The sequence below is a fragment of the Ranitomeya imitator genome, chromosome 10 (assembly GCF_032444005.1).
Source record: "Ranitomeya imitator isolate aRanImi1 chromosome 10, aRanImi1.pri, whole genome shotgun sequence".
Classification (NCBI taxonomy): Eukaryota; Metazoa; Chordata; class Amphibia; order Anura; family Dendrobatidae; genus Ranitomeya; species Ranitomeya imitator.
In genome coordinates, this window is record NC_091291.1 from 74,773,588 (window position 1) to 74,800,699 (window position 27,112).

At 42.9% G+C, this 27,112-nt stretch overlaps 1 protein-coding gene across 7 annotated transcripts in view; it reads right to left on the reverse strand.

Moving 5' to 3' along the window:
- Positions 1-279: 279 nt before the first annotated feature.
- Positions 280-27,112, reverse strand: part of LOC138651946 (NXPE family member 2-like) — a 442,657-nt gene continuing 415,824 nt past the window's right edge. For 3 of the 7 annotated variants that reach the window (XM_069742586.1, XM_069742589.1, XM_069742584.1), the window contains one exon: positions 281-842. In XM_069742586.1, coding sequence (XP_069598687.1) covers positions 307-842 — 536 coding nt within the window. In that variant the 3' untranslated portion in view covers positions 281-306. Of the gene's footprint in view, positions 843-27,112 lie in introns of all 7 variants that reach the window. The other 4 variants (XM_069742588.1, XM_069742587.1, XM_069742590.1 and 1 more) reach the window with 2 other exon arrangements.

The following is a 27,112-nucleotide window of genomic DNA, read 5'->3' on the forward strand; positions in this document are numbered from 1 at the left end:
GCGATAATCGGCCGATTTTACTGAACCCGACTTTTGAGAAAGTTGGGTTCCGCGAAACCCGAATCGATCCTAAAAAAGTAAAAGTCGCTCAACCCTAGTTGGCACTATAGAAATAAAAATTATTATAATATAAACAACCTTAGAGAAATTAGGCAGATGTGTCAGTGAGTGTTATAATATAACTGATAATCCAATGGAGTAAAAAAGTCAGAAATGCGCCTTACACATCCAATTCAAATCTATTTTTTAAGCTGTTGGGTGGACGGTGGAAATAAAAATATATACTCTTCCTGCTAAATGATTTATTTAACATATATATGTCATTAGCATTCTAACCTCATTCTCAATAACTTTTTCAGGAGGATGAATTTCATTTGTATCAAATGCATTGGTCATATCCCAGCCATTAACAAAGCCAACGTTGAGGTCCTTGAAGATTATTTCCATGATAAAGTAATGTACAGAAGCATGAAAATCACTTATTGTTTCAAAATTAGTCAACATGGAGCTTGTATTCTCAGTCTTAATTATCACTTTAGTCTCTGGGCTTCTAATAAATAAGCGCTCTATTGCGCGGCGAATATTATAGAGTCTTCTGATGAAATAATAAATGGGATACGCTCTAAAATGCATTCCGATGTTTAGTACAATTACAGTTCGCTGGTCACCTCTGATTAAATCAATTTCTCGGGCAATGGTTCGCTCCTCTTTAAAGGACTGATAGGAGCCAGTAAGGAATGGGAAGGTGTGCCTTTTCCAAGTTATTTTCATATTCTTCTTCACATCCAAGCTCAATAGCTGACGTGCCCAGTTATCATCATAGAGCCTGAATGGTGTCAGCGCTAAAAGAAAATAGGACAGCAATTAAATATATGGAATTTGTGCATAAGTGTTACAAAATTTAATGATAGAAATGTCTACTGTATATATAAGAATGACTTTAGATCTGGATGGGTCCTCTAGAAATACATGTACTTCCTGTAGAAACAGTTCCATTCACATCAATAGAACTAAATTTCTGCCAGCATTTTGTTATTTCAGCTTCTATGAATATATCCTCACTAGGGTTGAGCGAAACGGGTCGGCAATTTTCAGAAGTCGCCGACTTTTGGCAAAGTCGGGTTTCATGAAACCCGACCCGACCCCTGTGTGGGGTCGGCCATGAAGTCGGCGATCTTCTGAATCTGGAATCGGAATTCCGATACCGATTCCCGATATGTTTAAGATATCGGGAATTGGTATCGGAATTCAGATTTAAGTGTAAAATAAAGAATTAAAATAAAAAATATCGCCATATTTACCCTCTGACGCGCCCTGGTACTAACCGGGAACCTTCCTTCCTTCGAATCAGCCTTCCAGGACCTTGCGGTGACGTTGCAGTGACGTCGCGGCTTGTGATTGGTCGCGCGAGCGATCACATGGGCGGCCGCGCGACCAATCACAAGCCGCGACGTCACCGCAAGGTCCTGGAAGGGCTGATTCGAAGGAAGGAAGGTTCCCGGTTAGTACCAGGGCGCGTCAGAGGGTAAGTATGACGATATTTTTTATTTTAATTCTTTATTTTACACTTAAATATGGATCCCAGGGCCTGAAGGAGAGTTTCCGCTCCTTCAGACCCTGGGAACCATTGGAAACCCAATGCACTGCATTGGGTTTCGAGTTTCGGCCGACCCCGACCCCGACTTTTTTATAGGATCGGCCGATTTCACTCGACCCGACTTTTTAAAAAGTCGGGTTTCGTGAAACCCGACCCGATCCTATAAAAGTAAAGGTCGCTCAACCCTACTCATCACATTTACCTAACTGATCGGGTAGGATTTGGTGTGTTTATTTTTTGGCGGCTTGTTGGTCCATAGAATATACTTTTACTTATGTTTCTTCATAGAATCACCGAAAGAGAGTCAGAAACATGGGAAATTAATTCACCTTTGCATCTAAATGGGTAGTGAATAAGTAAAATATAAATCAGTGGGAAAGATTACTTTATCTCCTGCCAAAAGCCTTTAATTCATACAGAATTTTGATGTTTATTTATACCCTTGTGTCCAATTCAGTCCAGATAAAGGACTGTTACATCAGTAAAAGGAGAATTAAGCCATCTATAAGTCCAACTCTTTCTCTACATACTATAAAAACACAGGAAAGATATATATCTTGGTACCATGTTAGCCAATGGATTCTAAATATTTTTCTATAAAAAGACAGACACAAAACAATAAGAAGACTGTGACAGGATTTCCTTCAGTTGCCACCTCCTGTTACTACATAATACACAGGAATCCATGTTACATATTCTATGTAGCTACATACAGAACATAGTAGGAAAGCATTAAATGTCTATCTTGTGTTTACATGCTGAACATTTTTAACCCCTTAGCGACCGCCGATACGCCTTTTAACGGCGGCCGCTAAGGGTACTTAAACCACAGCGCCGTAACGGCGCTGTGGAAAAAGTGTATAGCGCCCCCCAGAGTCGGATTTTCTTTGGGGTCTCGGCTGCCGGGGGTAGCCGAGACCCCAGAGAACATGATTCGGGGGGTTTTGTACCCACCCCGCATTTGCGATCGCAAAAAAAAAAAAAAAAAACGCAATCTCTTTTTAATTTCTCTGTGATCGCACATCGGAGGACAGAGAAAGGGGGTCCCAGATAGCCCCCCGATACTCACCTAGCTCCCCCGGTGCTCCTCGTGTCTCCCGGTGGGCGCCGCCATCTTCAAAATGGCGGGCGCATGCGCAGTGCGCCCGCCGGCCGGCCCCGCGAGAATCTTTGGGGTCTCGGCTGCCGGGGGTAGCCGAGACCCCAAAGAGCATGATCGGGGTCGGTTTTACCGACCCCCTGTTTTGCGATCGCCGGTAATTAACTGTTTACCGGCGACCGCAAAAAAAAAAAAAAGTAAAGTGTAATTCTCTGTCCTCTGATGTGATCGCACATCAGAGGACAGAGAAATAGGGGGATTCGGGGACCCTATCATACTCACCTATGTCCCTGGATCCTCCTGCTGCTCCTCCTGGCCGCCGGCAAAAGAAAATGGCGGGCGCATGCGCAGTGCGCCCGCCATCTGTCTCCATCTGCTGGCTGGCAGGAGAACAGCAGTTGGGGCTAAAATTAGGGTTAGGGTTAGGGGTAGGGTTAGGGTTAGGGGTAGGGTTAGGTGTAGGGGTAGGGTTAGGGGTAGGGTTAGGGGTAGGGTTAGGGATAGGGTTAGGGGTAGGGTTAGGGCTAGGGTTGGGGCTAAATTTAGGGTTAGGGTTGGGGCTAAATTTAGGGTTAGGGTTGGGGCTAAATTTAGGGTTAGGCTTCTTTCACACTTACGTCAGTACGGGGCCGTCGCAATGCGTCGGCCCGACATACCGACGCACGTTGTGAAAATTGTGCACAACGTGGGCAGCGGCTGTAGTTTTTCAACGCATCCGCTGCCCAATCTATGTCCTGGGGAGGAGGGGGCGGAGTTACGGCCACGCATGTGCGGTCAGAAATGGCGGATGCGACGTACAAAAAAACGTTTCATTGAACTTTTTTTGTGCCGACGGTCCGCCAAAACACAACTGATCCAGTGCACGACGGACGCGACGTGTGGCCATCCGTCACGATCCGTCGGCAATACAAGTCTATGGGCAAAAAACGCATCCTGCGGGCACATTTGCAGGATCCGTTTCTTGTCCAAAACGACGGATTGCGACGGATGCCAAACGACGCAAGTGTGAAAGTAGCCTTAGGGCTAGGGTTAGGGTTGGGGCTAAAGTTAGGGCTAGGGTTGGGGCTAAAGTTAGGGTTAGAGTTGGTATTAGGGTTAGGGTTGGCATTAGGGTTACGCTTGGGATTAGGGTTAGGTTTGGGATTAGGGTTAAGGTTAGGGTTGTGATTAGGGGTGTATTGGGATTAGGGTTAGGTTTGAGGTTAGGGTTGAGATTAGGATTAGGGGTGTGTTGGATTTAGGGTTTTAATTAGGGTTATGGTTAGGGTTGACATTAGGGTTGTTTTGGGGTAAGGGTTGTGATTATGGTTAGGGTTAGTGACTAGGATTATGGATCAGGTTAGGATTAGGGTTAGGGGTGTGTTGGGGTTAGGGTTGGAGCTAGAATTGGGGGGTTTCCACTGTTTAGGTACATCAGGGGGTCTCCAAACACGACAGCCAATTTTGCGCTCAAAAAGTCAAATGGTGCTCCCTCCTTTCTGAGCTCTGCCGTGCGCCCTATTTTCACGACTCTGCATTCTAAACTTCTGTGAAGCACTTGGGCATTCAAAGTTCTCACCGCACATCTATATAAGTTCCATTGGGGGTCTAGTTTCCAAAACGGGGTCACTTGTGCGGGGTTACTACAGTTTAGGTACATCAGGGGCTCTGCAATCGCAACATAATGCCCACAGACCATTCTATCAAAGTCTGCATTCCAAAAAGGCGCTCCTTCCCTTCCGAGCTCTGCCGTGCGCCCAAACAGTGGTTTACCCCCACATATGGGGCATCAGCATACTCAGGATAAATTGGACAACAACTTCTGGGGTCCAATTTCTCTTGTTACCCTTGTGAAAATAAAAACTTGGGGGCTACAAAATCTTATTTTGTGGAAAAATATATATATATTTTTTATGACTCTGCATTCTAAACTTCTGTGAAGCACTTGGGCATTCAAAGTTCTCACCACACATCTATATAAGTTCCATTGGGGGTCTAGTTTCCAAAACGGGGTCACTTGTGGGGGGTTACTACTGTTTAGGTACATCAGGGGCTCTGCAAACGCAACATAACGCCCACAGACCATTCTATCTAAGTCTGCATTCCAAAACGGCGCTCCTTCCCTTCCGAGCTCTGCCGTGCGCCCAAACAGTGGTTTACCCCCACATATGGGGCATCAGCATACTCAGGATAAATTGGACAACAACTTTAGTGGTCCAATTTCTCCTGTTACCCTTGTGAAAATAAAAACTTGGGGGCTACAATATCTTTTTTGTGAAAAAAAAAATATTTTTTATTTTCACGACTCTGCATTCTAAACTTCTGTGAAGCACTTGGGCATTCAAAGTTCTCACCACACATCTAGATAACTTCCTTGGGGGGTCTAGTTTCCAAAATGGGGTCACTTGTGCGGGGTTACTACAGTTTAGGTACATCAGGGGCTCTGCAATCGCAACATAATGCCCACAGACCATTTTATCAAAGTCTGCATTCCAAAAAGGCGCTCCTTCCCTTCCGAGCTCTGCCGTGCGCCCAAACAGTGGTTTACCCCCACATATGGGGTACCAGCATACTCAGGACAAATTGGACAACAACTTTTGCGGTCCAATTTCTCTTGTTACCCTTGTGAAAATAAAAACTCGGGGGCTAAAAAATCTTTTTTGTGGAAAAAAATTTTTTTTTTTATTTTCACGACTCTGCATTATAAACTTCTGTGAAGCAGTTGGGCATTAAAAGTTCTCACCACACATCTAGATAAGTTCCTTAAGGGGTCTAGTTTCCAAAATGGGGTCACTTGTGGGGGTTTTCTACTGTTTAGGCACATCAGGGGCTCTCCAAACGCGACATGGCGTCCGATCTCAATTCCAGCCAATTCTGCATTGAAACAGTCAAACGGCGCTCCTTCACTTCCAAGTTCTGCGATGCGCCCAAAAAGTGGTTTACCCCCACATATGGGGTATTGACATATTCAGGAGAAATCGCACAACAACTTTTGTGGTCTAATTTCTCCTGTTACCCTTGTGAAAATAAGAATTTGTGGGCGAAAAGATCATTTTTGTGTAAACAAAAGCGATTTTTTATTTTCACGGCTCTGCGTTATAAACTTCTGTGAAGCTCTTGGGGGTTCAAAGTGCTCACCACACATCTAGATAAGTTCCTTAAGGGGTCTAGTTTCCAAAATGGTGTCACTTGTGGGGAGTTTCCACTGTTTAGGCACATCAGGGGCTCTCTAAACGTGACATGGCGTCCGATCTCAATTCCAGCCAATTCTGCATTGAAAAAGTCAAACGGCGCTCCTTCACTTCCAAGTTCTGCGATGCGCCCAAAAAGTGGTTTACCCCCACATATGGGGTATTGGCGTATTCAGGAGAAATTGCATAACAAAATTTATGGTTACATTTCGGATTTTACACTTGTGAAAATAAAAAAAATGGTTCTGAATTAAGATGTTTGCAAAAAAAAGTTAAATGTTCATTTTTTCCATCCACATTGCTTCAGTTCCTGTGAAGCACGTAAAGGGTTAATAAACTTCTTGAATGTGGTTTTGAGAACCTTGAGGGGTGTAGTTTTTAGAATGGTGTCACACTTCATTATTTTCTATCATATAGACCCCTCAAAATGACTTCAAATGTGATGTGGTCCCTAAATAAAAATGGTGTTGTAAAAATGAGAAATTGCTGGTCAAATTTTAACCCTTATAACTCCCTAACAAAAAAAAATGTTGTTTCCAAAATTGTGCTGATGTAAAGTAGACATGTGGGAAATGTTATTTATTAACTATTTTTTGTGACATATCTCTCTGATTTAAGGGCATAAAAATACAAAGTTTGAAAATTGCAAAATTTTAAAAATTTTCGCCATATTTCCATTTTTTTCATAAATAATCGCAAGTAATATCGAAGAAATGTTACCACTAACATGAAGTACAATATGTCTCGAAAAAACAATCTCAGAATCAGCAGGATCCGTTGAAGCGTTCCAGAGTTATAACCTCATAAAGTGACAGTGGTCAGAATTGCAAAAATTGGCCTGGTCATTAAGTACCAAATTGGCTCTGTCACTAAGGGGTTAATCCTAGGGTTGAGCGACCTTCACTTTTATAGGATCGGGTCGGGTTTCACGAAACCCGACTTTTGGAAAAGTCGGGTCGAGTGAAATCGGCCGATCCTATAAAAAAGTCGGGGTCGGGGTCGGCCGAAACTCGAAACCCAAAGCAGTGCATTGGGTTTCCATGGTTCCCAGGGTCTGAAGGAGCGGAAACTCTCCTTCAGGCCCTGGGATCCATATTTAAGTGTAAAATATAGAATTAAAATAAAAAATATCCTTATACTTACCCTCTGACGCGCCCTGGTACTAACCGGGAACCTTCCTTCCTTAGAATCAGCCTTCCAGGACCTTCGGTGACGTCGCGGGTGACGTCGCGGCTTGTGATTGGCCGCGCGGCCGCCCATGTGACCGCTCGCGCGGCCAATCACAAGCCGTGACGTCACCCGCGACGTCACCGAAGGTCCTGGAAGGGCTGATTCTTAGGAAGGAAGGCTGTCGGAAGGAAGCAGGGCGCTTCCGAGGGTGAGTATATTGCTATTAGGTATATACTCACCCTCGGAAGCGCCCTGCTTCCTTCCGACAGCCTTCCTTCCTAAGAATCAGCCCTTCCAGGACCTTCGGTGACGTCGCGGCTTGTGATTGGCCGCGCGAGCGGTCACATGGGCGGCCGCGCGGCCAATCACAAGCCGCGACGTCACCGCGACGTCACGGCAAGGTCCTAGAAGCGCGGATTCGAAGGAGGAAGGCTGCCGGTTAGTACCAGGGCGCGTCAGAGGGTAAGTATTGCAATATTTTTTATTTTAATTCTATATTTTACACTTTAATCTGAATTCCGATACCAATTCCCGATATCTTAAACATATCGGGAATCGGGATCGGAATTCCGATTCCAGATTCAAAAGATCGCCGACTTCATGGCCGACCCCCCACTGGGGTCGGGTCGGGTTTCATGAAACCCGACCTTGCCAAAAGTCGGCGACTTTTGAACAATTTCGACCCGTTTCGCTCAACCCTAGTTAATCCACTTCCCCACACAGTATCATCGACCAGCCTAGAAGCAGGGAGTCTCAGATAGCGGTTCAACAGTGAGTCAACAGTGAGCCCTGATTGAGTCAACAGTGAGCAAACTTTCATCTGTTTTTGTCATCATCATAAGTAGGTAAAATTGTAATGTGCTTGTAAAAAAGTAATTTTGCAGTTTACTTCTTATTAAAATTCCTGTCCTATTTTAAAAAAGATGTCTAATTCTATATAGAAATGCTTGTTATTTGGCTTGTTATAAGTTTTTTCATTTCCATGTAGTCCCTTTCTTTCAATGTTCTTTTTATTGAGAGAATATTTTATAACAAACATATTCAGCTAAGTAACCGTAACAGAATGCAGTAATTCAATTTGTATTTCTGGTAAAATGAAGGCCAATATGTAGCATGTAGGAACTTAAAGGGAATCTGTCACCTCAAATTGGCGGGATATGTAAATGCCTTTTTTCCGGTCCAATGGGCGGCGTTTTGTCTTTATTTCTCCACCCCATCCGTCCCTGTTGTCCGCAATATGTTCGAGAATTAGAGTACTTGTCCTCCATAGTTCACGCGTACGCAATGCAATCTTCACTCGTGCACGCGCAGCATGCTTTGCCCAACTGCGAGCAAAGCCAAAAAGCATTTTGGAAACTAAACCCCTCAAGGAATTCATTTAGGGGTCTAGTGGATATATTTAACCAATAGGTGCCTCACAGAATTTTATAACAGTCAAATGTGGAAATATTATATTTTTATGGTAAAAATTTAATTTTTGTATTTCTTGCAAATTTGTAGGGTACATGTAAGGGGTATACAGGGACTGTGTCATACTCTACTCTCTCCCTCTATGTAAATAATACTTTTATGTAATTATTTATGAATCTCAATTCTGCTAACAAATAATGATAAACATAGGGAAAGCGCAGTACCCTGTTCGGCCCACTCAATGGGGCCCATTACACATTATTATAATAAGTAGTGTAAATAGTTAACTGTAGGAGGAGTTTAGTGGGGATAAGGAAGGAACAGTTCCCTAGTTAGAGCAGAGGGACTAGAGAGCCCGTACAGCTCGGGACGGCTTTGAGCCCGAGCCATCCAGCAGCCCCATATCGTTAAAGGGAAGAACCCAGCCATCCAGGGCTCGTGGACAGAATTGAAGCTAAACCAGCACTGGGTTCAGCAGTGGTGAAGCAGAAGCAGCAGCGGGTCCGTTGCAGTACGAGGACGCAGGTCACTCGATATGTAGCAGATCATCACATGGGCTGATGCGCTCAGATCAGGTGCAAAATGGATGAGGGAACCCCCAAGACAGAAAATCTGCACAGGGAGGATGCATTACCGGAAGAGGCGGTACGACCAGGGCATGTACTGAAGGACCAAGGGAAGAGTGCAGGGAAAGTGGAACATTTGAGACATAAGGAACCCTATGTAAATGCTGTGTCTGTTAAAGGGACACTGTCACCTGAATTTGGAGGGAACAATCTTCAGCCATGGAGGCGGGGTTTTGGGGTTTTTGATTCACCCTTTCCTTACCCGCTGGCTGCATGCTGGCTGCAATATTGGATTGAAGTTCATTCTCTGTCCTCCGTAGTACATGCCTGCACAAGGCAATCTTTCCTTGCGCAGGCGTGTACTATGGAGGACAGAGAATGAACTTCAATCCAATATTGCAGCCAGCATGCAGCCAGCGGGTAAGGAAAGGGTGAATCAAAAACCCCAAAACCCCGCCTCCATGGCTGAAGATTGTTCCCTCCAAATTCAGGTGACAGTGTCCCTTTAAGGATGAGCTGTGCAAAGAAGAAAGTAAAGTTTTATGTTTCAAGTTGCAACTGGACTGTGTCTTTGTTACCCCGCAAACTACTGGAGGGGACCTTAGGCAATGAAGAGGAGGCCCAGACGGTGCAAACAATAAAGAGGCAAGTACATTGACCATGGGACATTATCTGCATGTGACGGGAGACCAGGGCGCACAAGACCTTCTAATCTCAGCCACGACTACGGCCCTGGCCCTCTCTCGCATACACACGGGTTAATAGGGGAAACTAGACACCACATTTTATTGTGCAATTTCTTCTGAATGGTTCTTCCCCATATATTGTCAGAAATCACTGTTAGGTCACAAGTCATGGCTGAGAAGGAAGTAGCGTTATTTGGCTTTTGGAGCATAGATTTTGCTAGAATAGTTTACGGGTGACATTTGTAGAGTCCCGAAGGTGCCAGAACAGCAGAAAATTTCTTAAAGTGACCCCATTATGGAAACTGCACCTCTCATTGAATACATCTATGGCTGCAGTGACTATTTTGTAGCATCCACACCTTACTTTCTTTCTGGAGAATTGCAAATATTCCAGTTTAGTGCCCTTACTTTTTGTCTCCATATAGCTAAGATCCCCAATATATTGTAGCATAGAGGGGGCTTGTACAGACAAGGTAGCTTGTCAGTGCCTGCTAAGAGCAGGAGCTGACACGCCTCCTTCCCTGCCTGTCAGATGCTGCTCTGATGCCCTGCACTACAGAAACATTGCAGATCATCAAATCACCGATTTGTCAGTACAAGGATGAAGTCCCATAGTGGGACAATGTATAAAACTTAAAAAAAAAAAAAAAAAGTATTAAAAATAATATTCCCAAATAAAGAACAAAAAAGGCAAAAATATTAATCCAATAAATACATTTATTTATGTAATTAAAAAATAAACAAAAAAGTACACATATTTGGTATCGTCTCATCCTGAACGACCTGCTCTATAAAACTGTCCCACTAGTTACCGCCCTCAGTAAACACTGTAAAAAAAAAAAAAACAAGGCAAAAAACAATGCTTTATCATCATACTGCCAAACAAAATGTGCAATAAAACAAGATCAAAAAGACGAATGTAAATAACAATGGTACCATGGAAAACGTCATCATGTACAGAAAAAAGCAAGCTGCCATAAAGCTCTGCCAGCAAAGAAATAAGTTATAGCTCTCAGAATAAAGCGATGCAAAAATAATTATTTTTTTTATAAAATAGTTTTTATTGTGTAAAAAAGCTAAAACATAAAAAAGAATACACAGTACAGACCAAAAGTTTGGACACACCTTCTCATTTAAAGATTTTTCTGTATTTTCGTGACTATGAAAATTGTACATTCACACTGAAGGCATCAAAACTATGAATTAACACGTGTGGAATTATATACTTAACAAAAAAGTGTGAAACAACTGAAATTATGTCTTATATTCTGGGTTCATCAAAATAGCCACCTTTTGCTTTGATGACTGCTTTGCACACTCTTGGCATTCTCTTGATGAGCTTCAAGAGGTTGTCACCGGGAATGGTCTTCCAACAATCTTGAAGGAGTTGCTTCAGAGATGCTTAGCACTTGTTGACACTTTGGCCTTCACTCTGCGGTCCAGCTCACCCCAAACCATCTCGATTGGGTTCAGGTCTGGTGACTGTGGAGGCCAGGTCATCTGGCGTAGCACCCCATCACTCTCCTTCTTGGTCAAAGAGCACTTACACAGCCTGGAGGTATATTTGGGGTCATTGTCCTGTTGGAAAATAAATGATGGTCCAACTAAACGCAAACCAGATGAAACAGCATGCCGCAGCAAGATGCTGTGGTAGCCGTGTGGGTTCAGTATGCCTTCAATTTTGAATAAATCCCCAACAATGTCACCAGCAAAGCACCCCCACACCATCACACCTCCTCCTCCATGCTTCACGGTGGGAACCAGGCATGTAGAGTCCATCCGTTCACCTTTTCTACATTGCACAAAAACACGGTGGTTGGAACCAAAGATCTCAAATTTGGACTCATCAGACCAAAGCACAGATTTTCACTGGTCTAATGTCCATTCCTTGTGTTCTTTAGCCCAAACAAGTCTCTTCTGCTTGTTGACTGTCCTTAGCAGTGGTTTCCTAGCAGCTATTTTACCATGAAGGCCTGCTGCACAAAGTCTCCTCTTAACAGTTGTTGTAGAGATGTGTCTGCTGCTAGAACTCTGTGTGGCATTGACCTGGTCTCTAATCTGAGCTGCTGTTAACCTGCGATTTCTGAGGCTGGTGACTCGGATAAACTTATCCTCAGAAGCAGAGGTGACTCTTGGTCTTCTTTTCCTGGGGCGGTCATCATGTGAGCCAGTTTCTTTGTAGCGCTTGATGGTTTTCGCCACTGCACTTAGGGACACTTTCAAAGTTTTCCCAATTTTTCGGACTGACTGACCTTCATTTCTTATAGTAATGATGGCCCCCTCATTTTTCTTTACTTAGCTGCTTTTTTCTTGCCATAATACAAATTCTAACAGTCTATTCAGTAGGACTATCAGCTGTGTATCCACCAGACTTCTGCACAACACAACTGAAGGTCCCAACCCCATTTATAAGGCAAGAAATCCCACTTATTAAACCTGACAGGGCATACCTGTGAAGTGAAAACCATTCCCGGTGACTACCTCTTAAAGCTCATCAAGAGAATGCCAAGAGTGTGCAAAGCAGTCATCAAAGCAAAAGGTGGCTACTTTGAAGAACCTAGAATATAAGACATAATTTTTTGTTAAGTATATAATTCCACATGTGTTAATTCATAGTTTTGATGCCTTCAGTGTGAATGTATAACTTTCATAGTCATGAAAATACAGAAAAATCTTTAAATGAGAAGGTGTGTCCACACTGTCTGTACTGTAAATGGGGTATCACTGTAATCGTACTGACCCGAACAATAAAGCTACCTTATCAATTTTACCACACACAGAACGGTATAAAAAAAACAAAAACAATTCTTAAATTGCTGTTTTTTGTTCATTCTACCTCCCAAAACATCAAAGGATGAAAAGGGATTTCCGCACTTGCTGATGGTTAATGAGACATACAGATGATTCTAACAAAATTAGAATATCGTCAAAAAGTTAATTTATTTCAGTTCTTCAACACAAAAAGTGAAACTCATGTATTATATAAAGTAATTACAAACAGAGTGATTGATTTCAAGTGTTTATTTCTGTTAATGTTGATGATTATGGCTTACAGCCAATGAAAACCCAAACGTCATTAAATTCTCTATGGGGTTAAGGTCAGGTGAGTTTGCCAGCCAATCAAGCACAGTGAGGCAGGCGTCACACTCGGCGTAAGACAATACGGTCCGTAATTTACGGCCGTAATACGCAGAAAAGACCCCAAAATAGTGGTCCGTATCTCCTCCGTAGACAGGGTGTGTCAGCGTATTTTGCGCATGGCATCCTCCGTTTGTAATCCGTATGGCATACGTACTGCGAGATTTTCTCGCAGGCTTGCAAAACCGACATATGGACATACAATGGATCCATGTGCTCAAGAAATCGTAACAATATACAGGTCCTTCTCAAAAAATTAGCATATAGTGTTAAATTTCATTATTTACCATAATGTAATGATTACAATTAAACTTTCATATATTATAGATTCATTATCCACCAACTGAAATTTGTCAGGTCTTTTATTGTTTTAATACTGATGATTTTGGCATACAACTCCTGATAACCCAAAAAACCTGTCTCAATAAATTAGCATATCAAGAAAAGGTTCTCTAAACGACCTATTACCCTAATCTTCTGAATCAACTAATTAACTCTAAACACATGCAAAAGATACCTGAGGCTTTTATAAACTCCCTGCCTGGTTCATTACTCAAAACCCCCATCATGGGTAAGACTAGCGACCTGACAGATGTCAAGAAGGCCATCATTGACACCCTCAAGCAAGAGGGTAAGACCCAGAAAGAAATTTCTCAACAAATAGGCTGTTCCCAGAGTGCTGTATCAAGGCACCTCAATGGTAAGTCTGTTGGAAGGAAACAATGTGGCAGAAAACGCTGAACAACGAGAAGAGGAGACCGGACCCTGAGGAAGATTGTGGAGAAGGACCGATTCCAGACCTTGGGGAACCTGAGGAAGCAGTGGACTGAGTCTGGTGTGGAAACATCCAGAGCCACCGTGCACAGGCGTGTGCAGGAAATGGGCTACAGGTGCCGCATTCCCCAGGTAAAGCCACTTTTGAGCTACAGAGAAGCAGCACTGGACTGTTGCTAAGTGGTCCCAAGTACTTTTTTCTGATGAAAGCAAATTTTGCATGTCATTCGGAAATCAAGGTGCCAGAGTCTGGAGGAAGACTGGGGAGAAGGAAATGCCAAAATGCCTGAAGTCCAGTGTCAAGTATCCACAGTCAGTGATGGTGTGGGGTGCCATGTCAGCTGCTGGTGTTGGTCCACTGTGTTTCATCAAGGGCAGGGTCAATGCAGCTAGCTATCAGGAGATTTTGGAGCACTTCATGCTTCCATCGGCTGAAATGCTTTATGGAGATGAAGATTTCATTTTTCAGCACGACCTGGCACCTGCTCACAGTGCCAAAACCACTGGTAAATGGTTTACTGACCATGGTATTACTGTGCTCAATTGGCCTGCCAACTCTCCTGACCTGAACCCCATAGAGAATCTGTGGGATATTGTGAAGAGAAAGTTGAGAGACGCAAGACTCAACACTCTGGATGAGCTTAAGGCCGCTATTGAAGCATCCTGGGCCTCCATAACATCTCAGCAGTGTCACAGGCTGATTGCCTCCATGCCACGCCGCATTGAAGCAGTCATTTCTGCCAAAGGATTCCCGACCAAGTATTGAGTGCATAACTGAACATTATTATTTGATGGTTTTTTTGTTTGTTATTAAAAAACACTTTTATTTGATTGGATGGGTGAAATATGCTAATTTATTGAGACAGGTTTTTTGGGTTATCAGGAGTTGTATGCCAAAATCATCAGTATTAAAACAATAAAAGACCTGACAAATTTCAGTTGGTGGATAATGAATCTATAATATATGAAAGTTTAATTGTAATCATTACATTATGGTAAATAATGAAATTTAACACTATATGCTAATTTTTTGAGAAGGACCTGTATATATTGTCTATATATATATATATATATATATATATATATGTCAGTAGACACATATATGTATATATATTAATATTTCATCCAGCGCGAGATAGCTTTAACCCCTTAGTGACAGAGCCAATTTGGTACTTTATGACCGAGCCAATTTTTGCAATTCTGACCACTGTCACTTTATGAGGTTATAACTCTGGAACGCTTCAACGGATCCCGCTGATTCTGAGATTGTTTTTTCGTGACATATAGTACTTCATGTTAGTGGTAACATTTCTTCGATATTACTTGCGATTATTTATGAAAAAAACGGAAATATGGCGAAAATTTTTAAAATTTTGCAATTTTCAAACTTTGTATTTTTATGCCCTTAAATCAGAGAGATATGTCACGAAAAATAGTTAATAAATAACATTTCCCACATGTCTACTTTACATCAGCACAATTTTGGAAACAAAATTTTTTTTTGTTAGGGAGTTATAAGGGTTAAAATTTGACCAGCAATTTCTCATTTTTACAACACCAAAATTTTTTTAGGGACCACATCACATTTGAAGTCATTTTGAGGGGTCTATATGATAGACAATAATGAAGTGTGACACCATTCTAAAAGCTACATCCCTCAAGGTTCTCAAAACCACATTCAAAAAGTTTATTAACCCTTTATGTGCTTCACAGGAACTGAAACAATGTGGAAGGAAAAAATGAACATTTAACTTTGTTTTGCAAACATCTTAATTCAGAACCATTTTTTATTTTCACAAGTGTAAAAACAGAAATGTAACCATACATTTTGTTATGCAATTTCTCCTGAATACGCCAATACCCCATAGGTGGGGGTAAACCACTTTTTGGGCGCACCGCAGAACTTAGAAGAGAAGGAGCGCCGTTTGACTTTTTCAATGCAGAATTGGCTGGAATTGAGATTGGACGCCATGTCACGTTTAGAGAGCCCCTGATGTGCCTAAACAGTGGAAACTCCCCACAAATGACACCATTTTGGAAACTAGACCCCTTAAGGAACTTATCTAGATGTGTGGTGAGCACTTTGAACACCCATGTTCTTCACAGAAGTTTATAACGTAGAGCCGTGAAAAAAAAATCACATTTTTTCTACAAAAATGATTTTTCGCCCACAAATTTTTATTTTCACAAGGGTAACAGGAGAAATTAGACCACTAAAGTTGTTGTGCGATTTCTCCTGAATACGTCGATACCCCATATGTGAGGGTAAACTACTGTTTGGGCGCACCGCAGAGCTTGGAAGTGAAGGAGCGCCGTTTTACTTTTTCAATGTAGAATTGGCTGGAATTGAGATTGGACGCCATGTCACGTTTAGAGAGCCCCTGATGTGCCTAAACAGTGGAAACTCCCCACAAGTGACACCATTTTGGAAACTAGACCCCTTAAGGAACTTATCTAGATGTGTGGTGAGCACTTTGAACCCCCAAGTGCTTCACAGAAGTTTATAACGTAGAGCCGTGAAAATAAAAAAATCGCTTTTGTTTACACAAAAATGATCTTTTCGCCCACAAATTCTTATTTTCACAAGGGTAACAGGAGAAATTAGACCACAAAAGTTGTTGTGCGATTTCTCCTGAATACGTCGATACCCCATATGTGAGGGTAAACTACTGTTTGGGCGCACCGCAGAGCTTGGAAGTGAAGGAGCGCCGTTTTACTTTTTCAATGTAGAATTGGCTGGAATTGAGATTGGACGCCATGTCACGTTTGGAGAGCCCCTGATGTGCCTAAACAGTAGAAACCCCCCACAAATGACACCATTTTGGAAACTAGACCCCTTAAGGAACTTATCTAGATGTGTGGTGAGCACTTTGAACCCCCATGTTCTTCACAGAAGTTTATAACGTAGAGCCGTGAAAAAAAAAATCGCATTTTTTCTACAAAAATGATCTTTTTGCCCACAAATTTTTATTTTCACAAGGGTAACAGGAGAAATTAGACCACTAAAGTTGTTGTGCAATTTCTCCTGAGTACGTCGATACCCAATATGTGGGGGTAAACCACTGTTTAGGCGCACCGCAGAGCTTGGAAGAGAAAGAGTGCCGTTTTACTTTTTCAATGTAGAATTGGCTGGAATTGAGATCGGACGCCATGTCGCGTTTGGAGAGCCCCTGATGCACCTTAACAGTAGAAATCCCCCACAAGTGACCCCATTTTGGAAACTAGACCCCCCATGGAACTTATCTAGATGTGTGGTGAGAACTTTGAATGCCCAAGTGCTTCACAGAAGTTTATAATGCAGAGTCGTGAAAATAAAAAATATTTTTTTTCCACAAAAAAGATATTGTAGCCCCCAAGTTTTTATTTTCACAAGGGTAACAGGAGAAATTGGACTGCAATAGTTGTTGTCCAATTTATCCCGAGTATGCTGATGCGCTATATGTGGGGGTAAACCACTGTTTGGGGGCACGGCAGAGCTCGGAAGGGAAGGAGCGCCTTTTTGGAATGCAGACTTTGATAGAATGGTCTGTGGGCATTATGTTGCGATTGCAGAGCCCCTGATGTACCTACACTGTAGTAACCCCCCACAAGTGACCCCATTTTGGAAACTAGACCCCCCAAGGAACTTATCTAGATGTGTGGTGAGAACTTTGAATGCCCAAGTGCTTCACAGAAGTTTAGAATGCAGAGTCGTGAAAATAATTTTTTTTTTTTTTTCACAAAAAAGATATTGTAGCCCCCAAGTTTTTATTTTCACAAGGGTAACAGGAGAAATTGGACCACTAAAGTTGTTGTTCAATTTATCCTGAGTATGCTGATGCCCCATATGTGGAGGTAAACCACTGTTTGGGCGCACGGCAGAGCTCGGAAGGGAAGGAGCGCCGTTTTGGAATGCAGACTTAGATAGAATGGTCTGTGGGCGTTATGTTGCGTTTGCAGAGCCCCTGATGTACCTAAACAGTAGTAACCCCCCACAAGTGACCCCGTTTTGGAAACTAGACCCCCCAAGGAACTTATATAGATGTGTGGTGAGAACTTTGAATGCCCAAGTGCTTCACAGAAGTTTATAATGCAGAGTCATAAAAAAATATATATATATATTTTTCCACAAAAAGGATTTTGTAGCCCCCAAGTTTTTATTTTCACAAGGGTAACAAGAGAAATTGGACCCCAGAAGTTGTCCAATTTATCCCGAGTATGCTGATGCCCCATATGTGGGGGTAACCCACTGTTTAGGCGCACGGCAGAGCTCAGAAGGGAGGGAGCACCATTTGACTTTTTGAGCGCAAAATTGGCTATCGTGTTTGGAGACCCCCTGATGTACCTAAACAGTGGAAACCCCCCAATTCTAGCTCCAACCCTAACCCCAACACACCCCTAACCCTAATCCCAACCTGATCCATAATCCTAATCACTAACCCTAACCATAATCACAACCCTTACCCCAAAACAACCCTAATGTCAACCCTAACCTTAACCCTAATCAAAACCCTAAATCCAACACACCCCTAATCCTAATCTCAACCCTAACCTCAAACCTAACCCTAATCCCAATACACCCCTAATCACAACCCTAAACTTAACCCTAATCCCAAACCTAACCCTAATCCCAAGCGTAACCCTAATGCCAACCCTAACCCTAATACCAACCCTAATCCAAACCCTAACCCTAATCCCAACTCTAACCCTAACTTTAGCCCCAACCCTAGCCCTAACTTTAGCCCCAACCCTAACCCTAGCCCTAAGTCTACTTTCACACTTGCGTTGTTTGGCATCCGTCGCAATCCGTCGTTTTGGACAAGAAACGGATCCTGCAAATGTGCCCGCAGGATGCGTTTTTTGCCCATAGACTTGTATTGCCGACGGATCGTGACGGATGGCCACACGTCGCGTCCGTCGTGCACTGGATCAGTGTTTTGGCGGACCGTCAGCACAAAAAAACATTCAATGTAACTCCGCCCCCTCCTCCCCAGGACATAGATTGGGCAGCGGATGCGTTGAAAAACTTCATCCGCTGCCCACGTTGTGCACAATTTTCACAACGTGCGTCGGTATGTCGGGCCGATGCATTGCGACGGCCCCGTACCGACGTAAGTGTGAAAGAAGCCTAACCCTAAATTTAGCGCCAACCCTAACTCTATATTTAGCCCCAACCCTAACCCTAAATTTAGCCCCAACCCTAACCCTAAATTTAGCCCTAACCCTAACCCTAGCCCTAACCCTACCCCTAACCCTACCCCTAGCCCTAACCCTAGCCCTAACCCTAGCCCTAACCCTACCCCTAGCCCTAACCCTACCCCTAACCCTACCCCTAACGCTACCCCTAGCCCTAACCCTAACCCTACCCCTAACCCTACCCCTAGCCTTAACCCTAACCCTACCCCTACCCCTAACCCCAACCCTACCCCTAAGCCTACCCCTAACCCTAGCCCTAACCCTAACCCTACCCCTACCCCTAACCCTAACCCTACCCCTAACCCTACCCCTAGCCCTAACCCTAATTTTAGCCCCAACTGCTCTTCTCCTGCCGGCCGGCAGATGGAGACAGATGGCGCATGCGCCCGCCATTTTCTTTTGCCGGCGGCCAGGAGGAGCAGCAGGAGGACCCAGGGACACAGGTGAGTATGGCAGGGTCCCCGAATCCCCCTATTTCTCTGTTCTCTGATGTGCGATCACATCAGAGGACAGAGAATTACACTTTGACTTTTTTTTTTTTGCGGTCGCCGGTAAACAGTTAATTACCGGCGATCGCAAAACAGGGGTCGGTAAAACCGACCCCGATCATGCTCTTTGGGGTCTCGGCTACCCCCGGCAGCCGAGACCCCAAAGATTCTCGCGGGGCCGGCGGGCGGGCGCACTGCGCATGCGCCCGCCATTTTGAAGATGGCGGCGCCCACCGGGAGACACGAGGAGCATCGGGGGAGATAGGTGAGTATTGGGGGGCTACCTGGGACCCCTTTTCTCTGTCCTCCGATGTGCGATCACATCGGAGGACAGAGAAATTAAAAAGAAATCGCGTTTTTTTTTGCGATCACCGGTAAACGGTTAATTACCGGCGATCGCAAATGCGGGGTGGGTTAAAAACCCCCTGAATCATGTTCTCTGGGGTCTCGGCTGCCGAGGAGAAAATCCGACTCTGGGGGGCGCTATTTACTTTTTCCACAGCGCCGTTAATTAAGGGTTAAGGGTTTAAGTACCCTTAGCGGCCGCCGTTAAAAGGCGTATCGGCGGTCGCTAAGGGGTTAAAGCCGGTAATTCAATTGCCGGCTTTTGCTATCTCCTTCCTAAACCCGACATGATATGAGACATGGTTACATACAGTAAACCATCTCATATCCCCATTTTTTTTTGCATATTCCACACTACTAATGTTAGTAGTGTGTATGTGCAAAATTTGTGCGCTCTAGCTATTAAATTAAAGGGTTAAATGGCGGAAAAAAATGGCGTGGGATCCCGCGCAATTTTCTCCGCCAGAGTAGTAAAGCCAGTGACTGAGGGCAGATATTAATAGCCTGGAGAGGGTCCACGGTTATTGGCCTAAAAACCTCGAGGCTGGGAAAATATTCTGAAAAGTTCCCACGCTCGAGTTCATATGAGGACATCCAGCAGAGGGCGCATCACCACGAATGAAGGTAACTACAGGTCATTGACCTACTTTCCATTCATTCGCTGGGGTTTTACAGGCAGGAGCACAGCTGCATTATAGCAGAGCTCCTGCCTGTAAAATAATTTAACCCCTTCAGATGGATTTACATCGTGGGACGTGACAGATCATCGGAAGGTATGAGATATTGTTGTTTTTTTAATTTTCCTTTGTTACAGAGCGAGGGTCTTCAGGTGGATTACCAGGATAATAAAATATTCCAACAACCTGTGTTTTTATTTCATTAAAAGACTTTGTAATAATGTGTGTGTGTTTTTTAACCATTTCATACAATTGGATTAATAATGGATAGGTGTCATAATTGACGCCTCTCCATTATTAATCTGGCTTAATGTCACCTTACAATAGCAAGGTGACATTAACCCTTCATTACCCCATATCCCACCGCTACACGGGAATGGGAAGAGAGTGGCCAAGTGCCAGAATAGGAGCATCTTCCAGATGTGCCTTTTCTGGGGTGGCTGGGGGCAGATGTTTTTAGCCAGGGGGGGCCAATAACCGTGGACCCTCTCCAGGCTATTAATATCTGCCCTCAGTCACTGGCTTTACTACTCTGGCGGAGAAAATTGCGCGGGAGCCCACGCCAATTTTTTCCGCCATTTAACCCTTTAATTTAATAGCTAGAGCGCACAAATTTTGCACATACACACTACTAACATTAGTAGTGTGGAATATGCAAAAAAAAAATTGGATATGAGATGGTTTACTGTATGTAAACCATGTCTCATATCATGTCGGGTTTAGGAAGGAGATAGCAAAAGCCGGCAATTGAATTACCGACTTTAAAGCTATCTAGCGCTGGATTAAATATTAATATATATACATATATGTGTCTCAATGACATATATATATATATATATATATATACATATATATATATATACACCTATTCTATGTGTACACATTTATTCTACCTATTCTATTGTAAGCTGTCAGTGTGATTTTACTGTACAACGCACTGAATTGCTGGCTTTCCTCTCTAACACCGCTGCGTATTTCTCGCAAGTCACACTGTTGGTCCGTGTGTAATCCGTATTTTTCTTGCCCCCATAGACTTTCATTGGTGATTTTTTTGCGCAATACGGTGACAGACGCAGCATGCTGCGATTTTCTACGGCCGTAGAAGACCGTATAATACGGATCCGTTAAATACGGCTGATAGGAGCTGAGCCATAGAGAATCATTGGGCCGTGTGTTATGCGTATTTTACGGATGTATTTTCTGTGCTCATACGTCCGTAAAACTCGCCAGTGTGACGCAGGCCTGATACTGTTGTTTTTAACCCCCTTCTTACCTCGGACGGCATAGTACGTCCGAGGTCAGAACCCCCGCTTTGATGCGGGCTCTGGCGGTGATGCCGCATCAAAGCAGGGACATGTCAGCTGTTTTGAACAGCTGACATGTGCCCGCAATAGCGACGGGTGGAATCAAGATCCACCCACTGCTATTAACTAGTTAAATGACGCTGTCAAACTCTAACAGTGGCATTTAACCGGCGCTTCTGGCCATCGGGCCGGAAATGAGCGCATCGCCGACCCCCGTCACATGATCGGGTGTCAGCGATGCGTCTGCATAGTAACCATAGAGGTCCTTGAGACCTCTATGGTTGCTGATGCCGGATTGCTATGAGCGCCACCCTGTGGTCGGCGCTCATAGCAATGCAGGAATTCAGCTACATAGGAGCGATCTGATGATCGCTCCCATGTAGCTGAGCTGATCGAGTTGTGTCAGCTTCTCGCCTCCCATGGTGGCTATTGAAGCATGGCAAAAGTAAAAAAGTAAAAAAAAAATTAGAAGAAAATAAAAAAATATAAAAGTTTAAATCACCCCCCTTTCGCCCCTATCAAAATAAAATAATTAAAAAAATCAAACCTACACATATTTAGTATTGCTGCATTCAGAATTGCCTGATCTATCAATAAAAAAGGATTAACCTGATCGCTAAATGGCATAGCGAGAAACAAATTAAAAACGCAATAACGGGCAATCAAAAGAACGTATCTGCACAACAGTGGTATCAATAAAAATGTCAGCTTGGAATGCAAAAAATAAGCCCTCAACCGACCCCAGATCATGAAAAATGGAGACGCTACGGGTATCGGAAAATGGCGCACTTTTTTTTTTTTTAGCAAAGTTTTGAATTTTTTTTTTCACCATTTAGATAAAAAAGAACCTAGACATGTTTGGTGTCTATGAACTCGAAATGACCTAGAGAATCATAATGACAGGTGAATTTTAGCATTTACTGAACCTAGTAATAAAAGCCAAACAAAAAACAAGTGTGGGATTACACTTTTTTTGCAATTTCACCGCACTTGGAAATTTTTTTTCCATTTTCTAGTACACGACATGGTAAAACCAATGATGTCGTTCAAAAGTACAACTCGTTTCGCCAAAAATAAGCACTCACATGGCCATATTGATGGAAAAATAAAAAAGTTATGGCTCTGGGAAGGAGGGGAGCAAAAAACTAACACAGAAAAATGGAAAATCCCAAGGTCATGAAGGGGTTAAACCAGGTATTGGTACTTTTGGCAGTGTGGACAGGTGCCACGTCCTGCAGGAGAATGAAATTTCCATCTTCAAAAAGCTTGTAGGCAGAGGGAAGCATGAAGCACTCTAAAATTTCCTGGTAGATGGCTGCGTTGACTTTGGTCTTAATAAAATACAGCAGACCTACACAAGCAGATGACATGGCTCCCAAAACCATCACTATGGAAACTTCACACTGGACCTCAAGCAGCTTGGATTGTGGCCTCTCTACTCTTCTTCCAGACTCTAGGACATTGATTTCCAAATAAAATGCAAAATTTACTTTCATCTGAAAACAACACCATGGACCACTGAGCAACAGTCCAGTTCTTTTTCTCCTTGGCCCAGGTAAGACGCTTCTGGTGTTGTATATCGGTCATTAGTGGCTTGACACAAGGAATGCGACACTTGTAGCCCATGTTCTGGATACGTCTGTGTGTGGTGACTCTTGAAGCAATGACTCCAGCAGCAGTCCACTCCTTGTGAATTCCCCCAAATTTTTGAATGTCCTTTTCTTACCAATCGTTTCAAGGCTGCGGTTATCCCGGTTGCTTGTGCACCTTTTTCTACCACACTTTTTATTTCCACTCAACTTTCCATTAATAGGCTTGGATACAACACTCTGTGAAGAGCCAGCTTCTTTAGCAATGACCTTTTGTGGCTTACCCTCCTTGTGGAGTGTGTCAATAACTGCCTTCTGGACATCTGTCAAGTCAGCAGTCTTCCTCATGATTGTGGAGCCTACTGAAATAGACTAAAGGACCTTTTTAAATTCTTAGGAAGCCTTTGTAGGTGTTTTTTGTTAGTTATTCTAATTTACTGAGATAATGACTTTTGGGTTTTCATTGGCTGTAAGCCATAGTCATCAACATTAACAGAAATAAACACTTGAAAAAGTTCACTCTGTTTGTAATATGAGTTTCACTTATTGCATTGAAGAACTGATATAAATTAACTTTTTGATGATATTCTAATTTTGTGAGAAGCACCTGTATAGAAGCACCTGTATTCCCAGAAGGTAAAGCAAAATGGTGGTTTATTCAACTCCTTGAATACTGAATGTGTATTCAGTATACTCGTGCGCTATCCTGATGAAGAAGTCATTCGTACTTTGAAAGAAGTTGAATAAACTACCATTTCGTTTTACCTCTTGGGATATACTGTATATCTCATTAACAATCAGCAAGTGAGGAAACCGTCCACTAACCCCTTTTCTTCCTTTGATTTCTTATGGTCACTTGCTGACCCGTTGATGTGCTGCAGCTGATTCATATCTGACATGTTATCTAAACAGTTTGAACAGGTGAGTTTAATCTGATTATATCACCTATCATATTTCTTGGATAAGAGACTATTTTTGTGCTGATCTCTCCTACAGCTCTTTGATACCTCCCAAAAATTGGAATACAAATGATCAAAAAATGTCATATGCCTGAAACACGACAACTCGTCCCGCAAAAAAAAGCCATCACATGACTGTCGGCTGAAATATGGGATAATTATAGCTGTCTAAATATGGGGATGCAGCAATTAAAAGTGTCTTTTAGTGTGTGAAAGCAGCCAAACATAAAAACCCAATATAAATCTGGTATTGCTGCAATCACACCGACCTGAAAAATAAAGTTGCCTAATCACTTATAACGTGCGAAGAACAACATAAAAAAACAAATAAATCCAATTCTTTACCTGCTCTTGATTTGTTCATTCTGCCTCCCGAAGATCGAAGTAAGGCTTGGCTGACATGTATCCTGTGCTCTAAGCTGAGCTCTTACACCGGCGTTTCCATGTAAATCTCTGAAATGCATGATTCAGACAGAACCCCCAGTGGAAGCTTCTCTATAGTGAAGTAGATAGAGGCACTGTGGATGTCGTCTCTCCTGTGATCCGGCGGTGTCCGACTTTTTAAGCGAGCATAAAAGTGCGGTCGACCACAGTTTTATGCACTTCTGCCAGACAGAGTCCAGAGTAACTCTGCTGCCTCTTTATAGTGAACGGCTCCATCAGGGGTTTCATCTGAATTATGTCACTCAGAGATTTAGATGGAAACCCCAAAGTGCTCAGCGTAGAACGCCAGATAAATGTGATCCTAAATGTGATGTAAAATGTTGATAACAAAAGCTTCAACTCAGTCTACAAAAGCACTCAGGGTTGTCATTTGTTAAAGGAAATATAGCAGTCTTCCACATCACTGGTAGCACAAAGGCTCTGGAAAAGCAAAATGGCTCCTCACCCACCAAAAGAAATTCAGCAAATTCTGCATTCCCAAATCCAAATGCCCCCCTCCCTTCTGAGCCCCAGTGTGTCTTAACCACATGTTTTGCATTTCTGTTGTGATGAGAGCCCCCCTAATTTACGGGTGCATGTCTCCAGAAGCATCACTGGGCATAACGTACTGATCACTTCAACATACTGGTCACTACTATGGCAGTTTGCAGTTTTCACATTCACTACAGCAACATCCACTGCTGCTTGTTTCTGGAAAACACCCGTGGAGTCAAAATCGGCTCTACACCTGTACAATAATTCCCCAAGGAGTATAGTTTCCAAAATGGGGTCATTTGCGGGGACATTCTGCTTTTCTAGCACTTAGGGGCTCTGTATATGTAAACTATTCTAGGAAATTCTGTGCTACAGGAGGCAAATAGCGCTCTGTCCCTCCAGAGTCTTGTCATGTGGCTAAGCAGTACTTTACAGCCACATATGAGGTATTTCTACATTCGGTTAAAATTGTAGTACAAATTTTGGTGCCATTTTCACCCATTTTCCAGTATGAAAATGTAAATTTGGGGCTAACACACAATCTTAGTGGTAAAAATGTAATTTTTTCTTCACTACCCAGTGGTATAAAATTCTGTGACACACCTGTAGTGTCAATATAATCACTACACCCCTAGATGAATTTATTGAGAGGTTTAATTTGTTAAATTGGGTCACTTACGGGGAGTGCTGATTTTATGACTCCTCAGGAGCTCTGCCAATGTAACGTGGCACCCTCAAACAAGTGCAGCAAAATCTGCACTGTAATTTGGCACTCCTCCCATTCTGAGCTTTGCACTGTACCTTAAAAGTAGTTTTTGACCACATATGGGGTTTCTGAGAACTCAGGAGAAATTGCACAACACATCTTGGGATCCATTTTCTCCTGTTATTCTTGTGAAAATACATAATTTGGGGCTAAAAACATTTTTGTGGGAAAAAATGTGATTTTTTTTTTTGCATTTTCACAGCTCAACGCTATAAACTTCTGTGAAGCACCTGAGAATTTAAGGTGCTCAGTACACTGAGGGGTCTAGTTTCCAAAATTATGTCACTTGTGGGGGTTTCCACTGTGTAGGCATATCAAGGGCTCTCAAAACACGACATGGCATCCGCTAATTATTCCAGCAAATTTTACATTCAAAAAGTCATGTGGCATTCCTTCTCTTCTGAGCTCTGCCATGTGCTCAAACAGTGATTTTCCCAACATATTGGGTATCAGCATGCTCAGGAGAAATTGCTTAGCAAATTTTATGGTGCAATTTCTCCTGTTACGCTTTTATAAATGCAAAGTTTGGAGCTAAAAATCTTCTTCTATGAAACCCCTGGGGTTAAAGGTGCTCAATGCACATCTAGATATGTTCCCTGAGGGGTCTAGTTTCCAAAATGGGGTCACTTGTGTGTAGTTTCCACTGTTTAGGCACATCAGGGGCTCTCCAAATGCAACATGGCTACATTAATAAAGTCAAATGGTGCTCATTCCCTTCCGAGCCCTGTCATGCCCCCAATCAGTGGTTTTGCCACACACATTGGGTATCAGCATGCTCAGGAGAAATTGCAAATCTTATGGTGCAATTTCTCCTGTTACCCTTATGAAAATGCAAAGCTTGGAGCTAAGGAACATTTTTGTGAGAAAAATGTGACTTTTTTTTTAAATTTCCACAGCTCAACGTTGTAAACTTCTGTGAAGTACCGGGAGCTCAAGGTGCTCAATACACATCTGGATAAGTTTCTGAAGGGGTCTAGTTTCCAAAATGGTGTCACTTGTGGGGGTTTTCCACTGTTTAGGGGTTCTTCAAACACTACATGGCGAAAGCTAATTATGCCAGCAAGTTTTACATTCAAAAAGTGAAATGCAGCTCCTTTCCTTTCCAAGCTCTGCTGTTTGCCAAAAAAGTGTTTTTTTTCCCCCAGATGTGGTATGTCAGCATTCTCAGGAGGAATTGCAACACAAATCGTTTGGCTTATTTTCTCCTGTTACCCTTGCAAAAGTAAAAAAAAATAGGTCTAAAGGAAAATTTTTGCGAAAAAAAGTTAAATGTTTATTTTT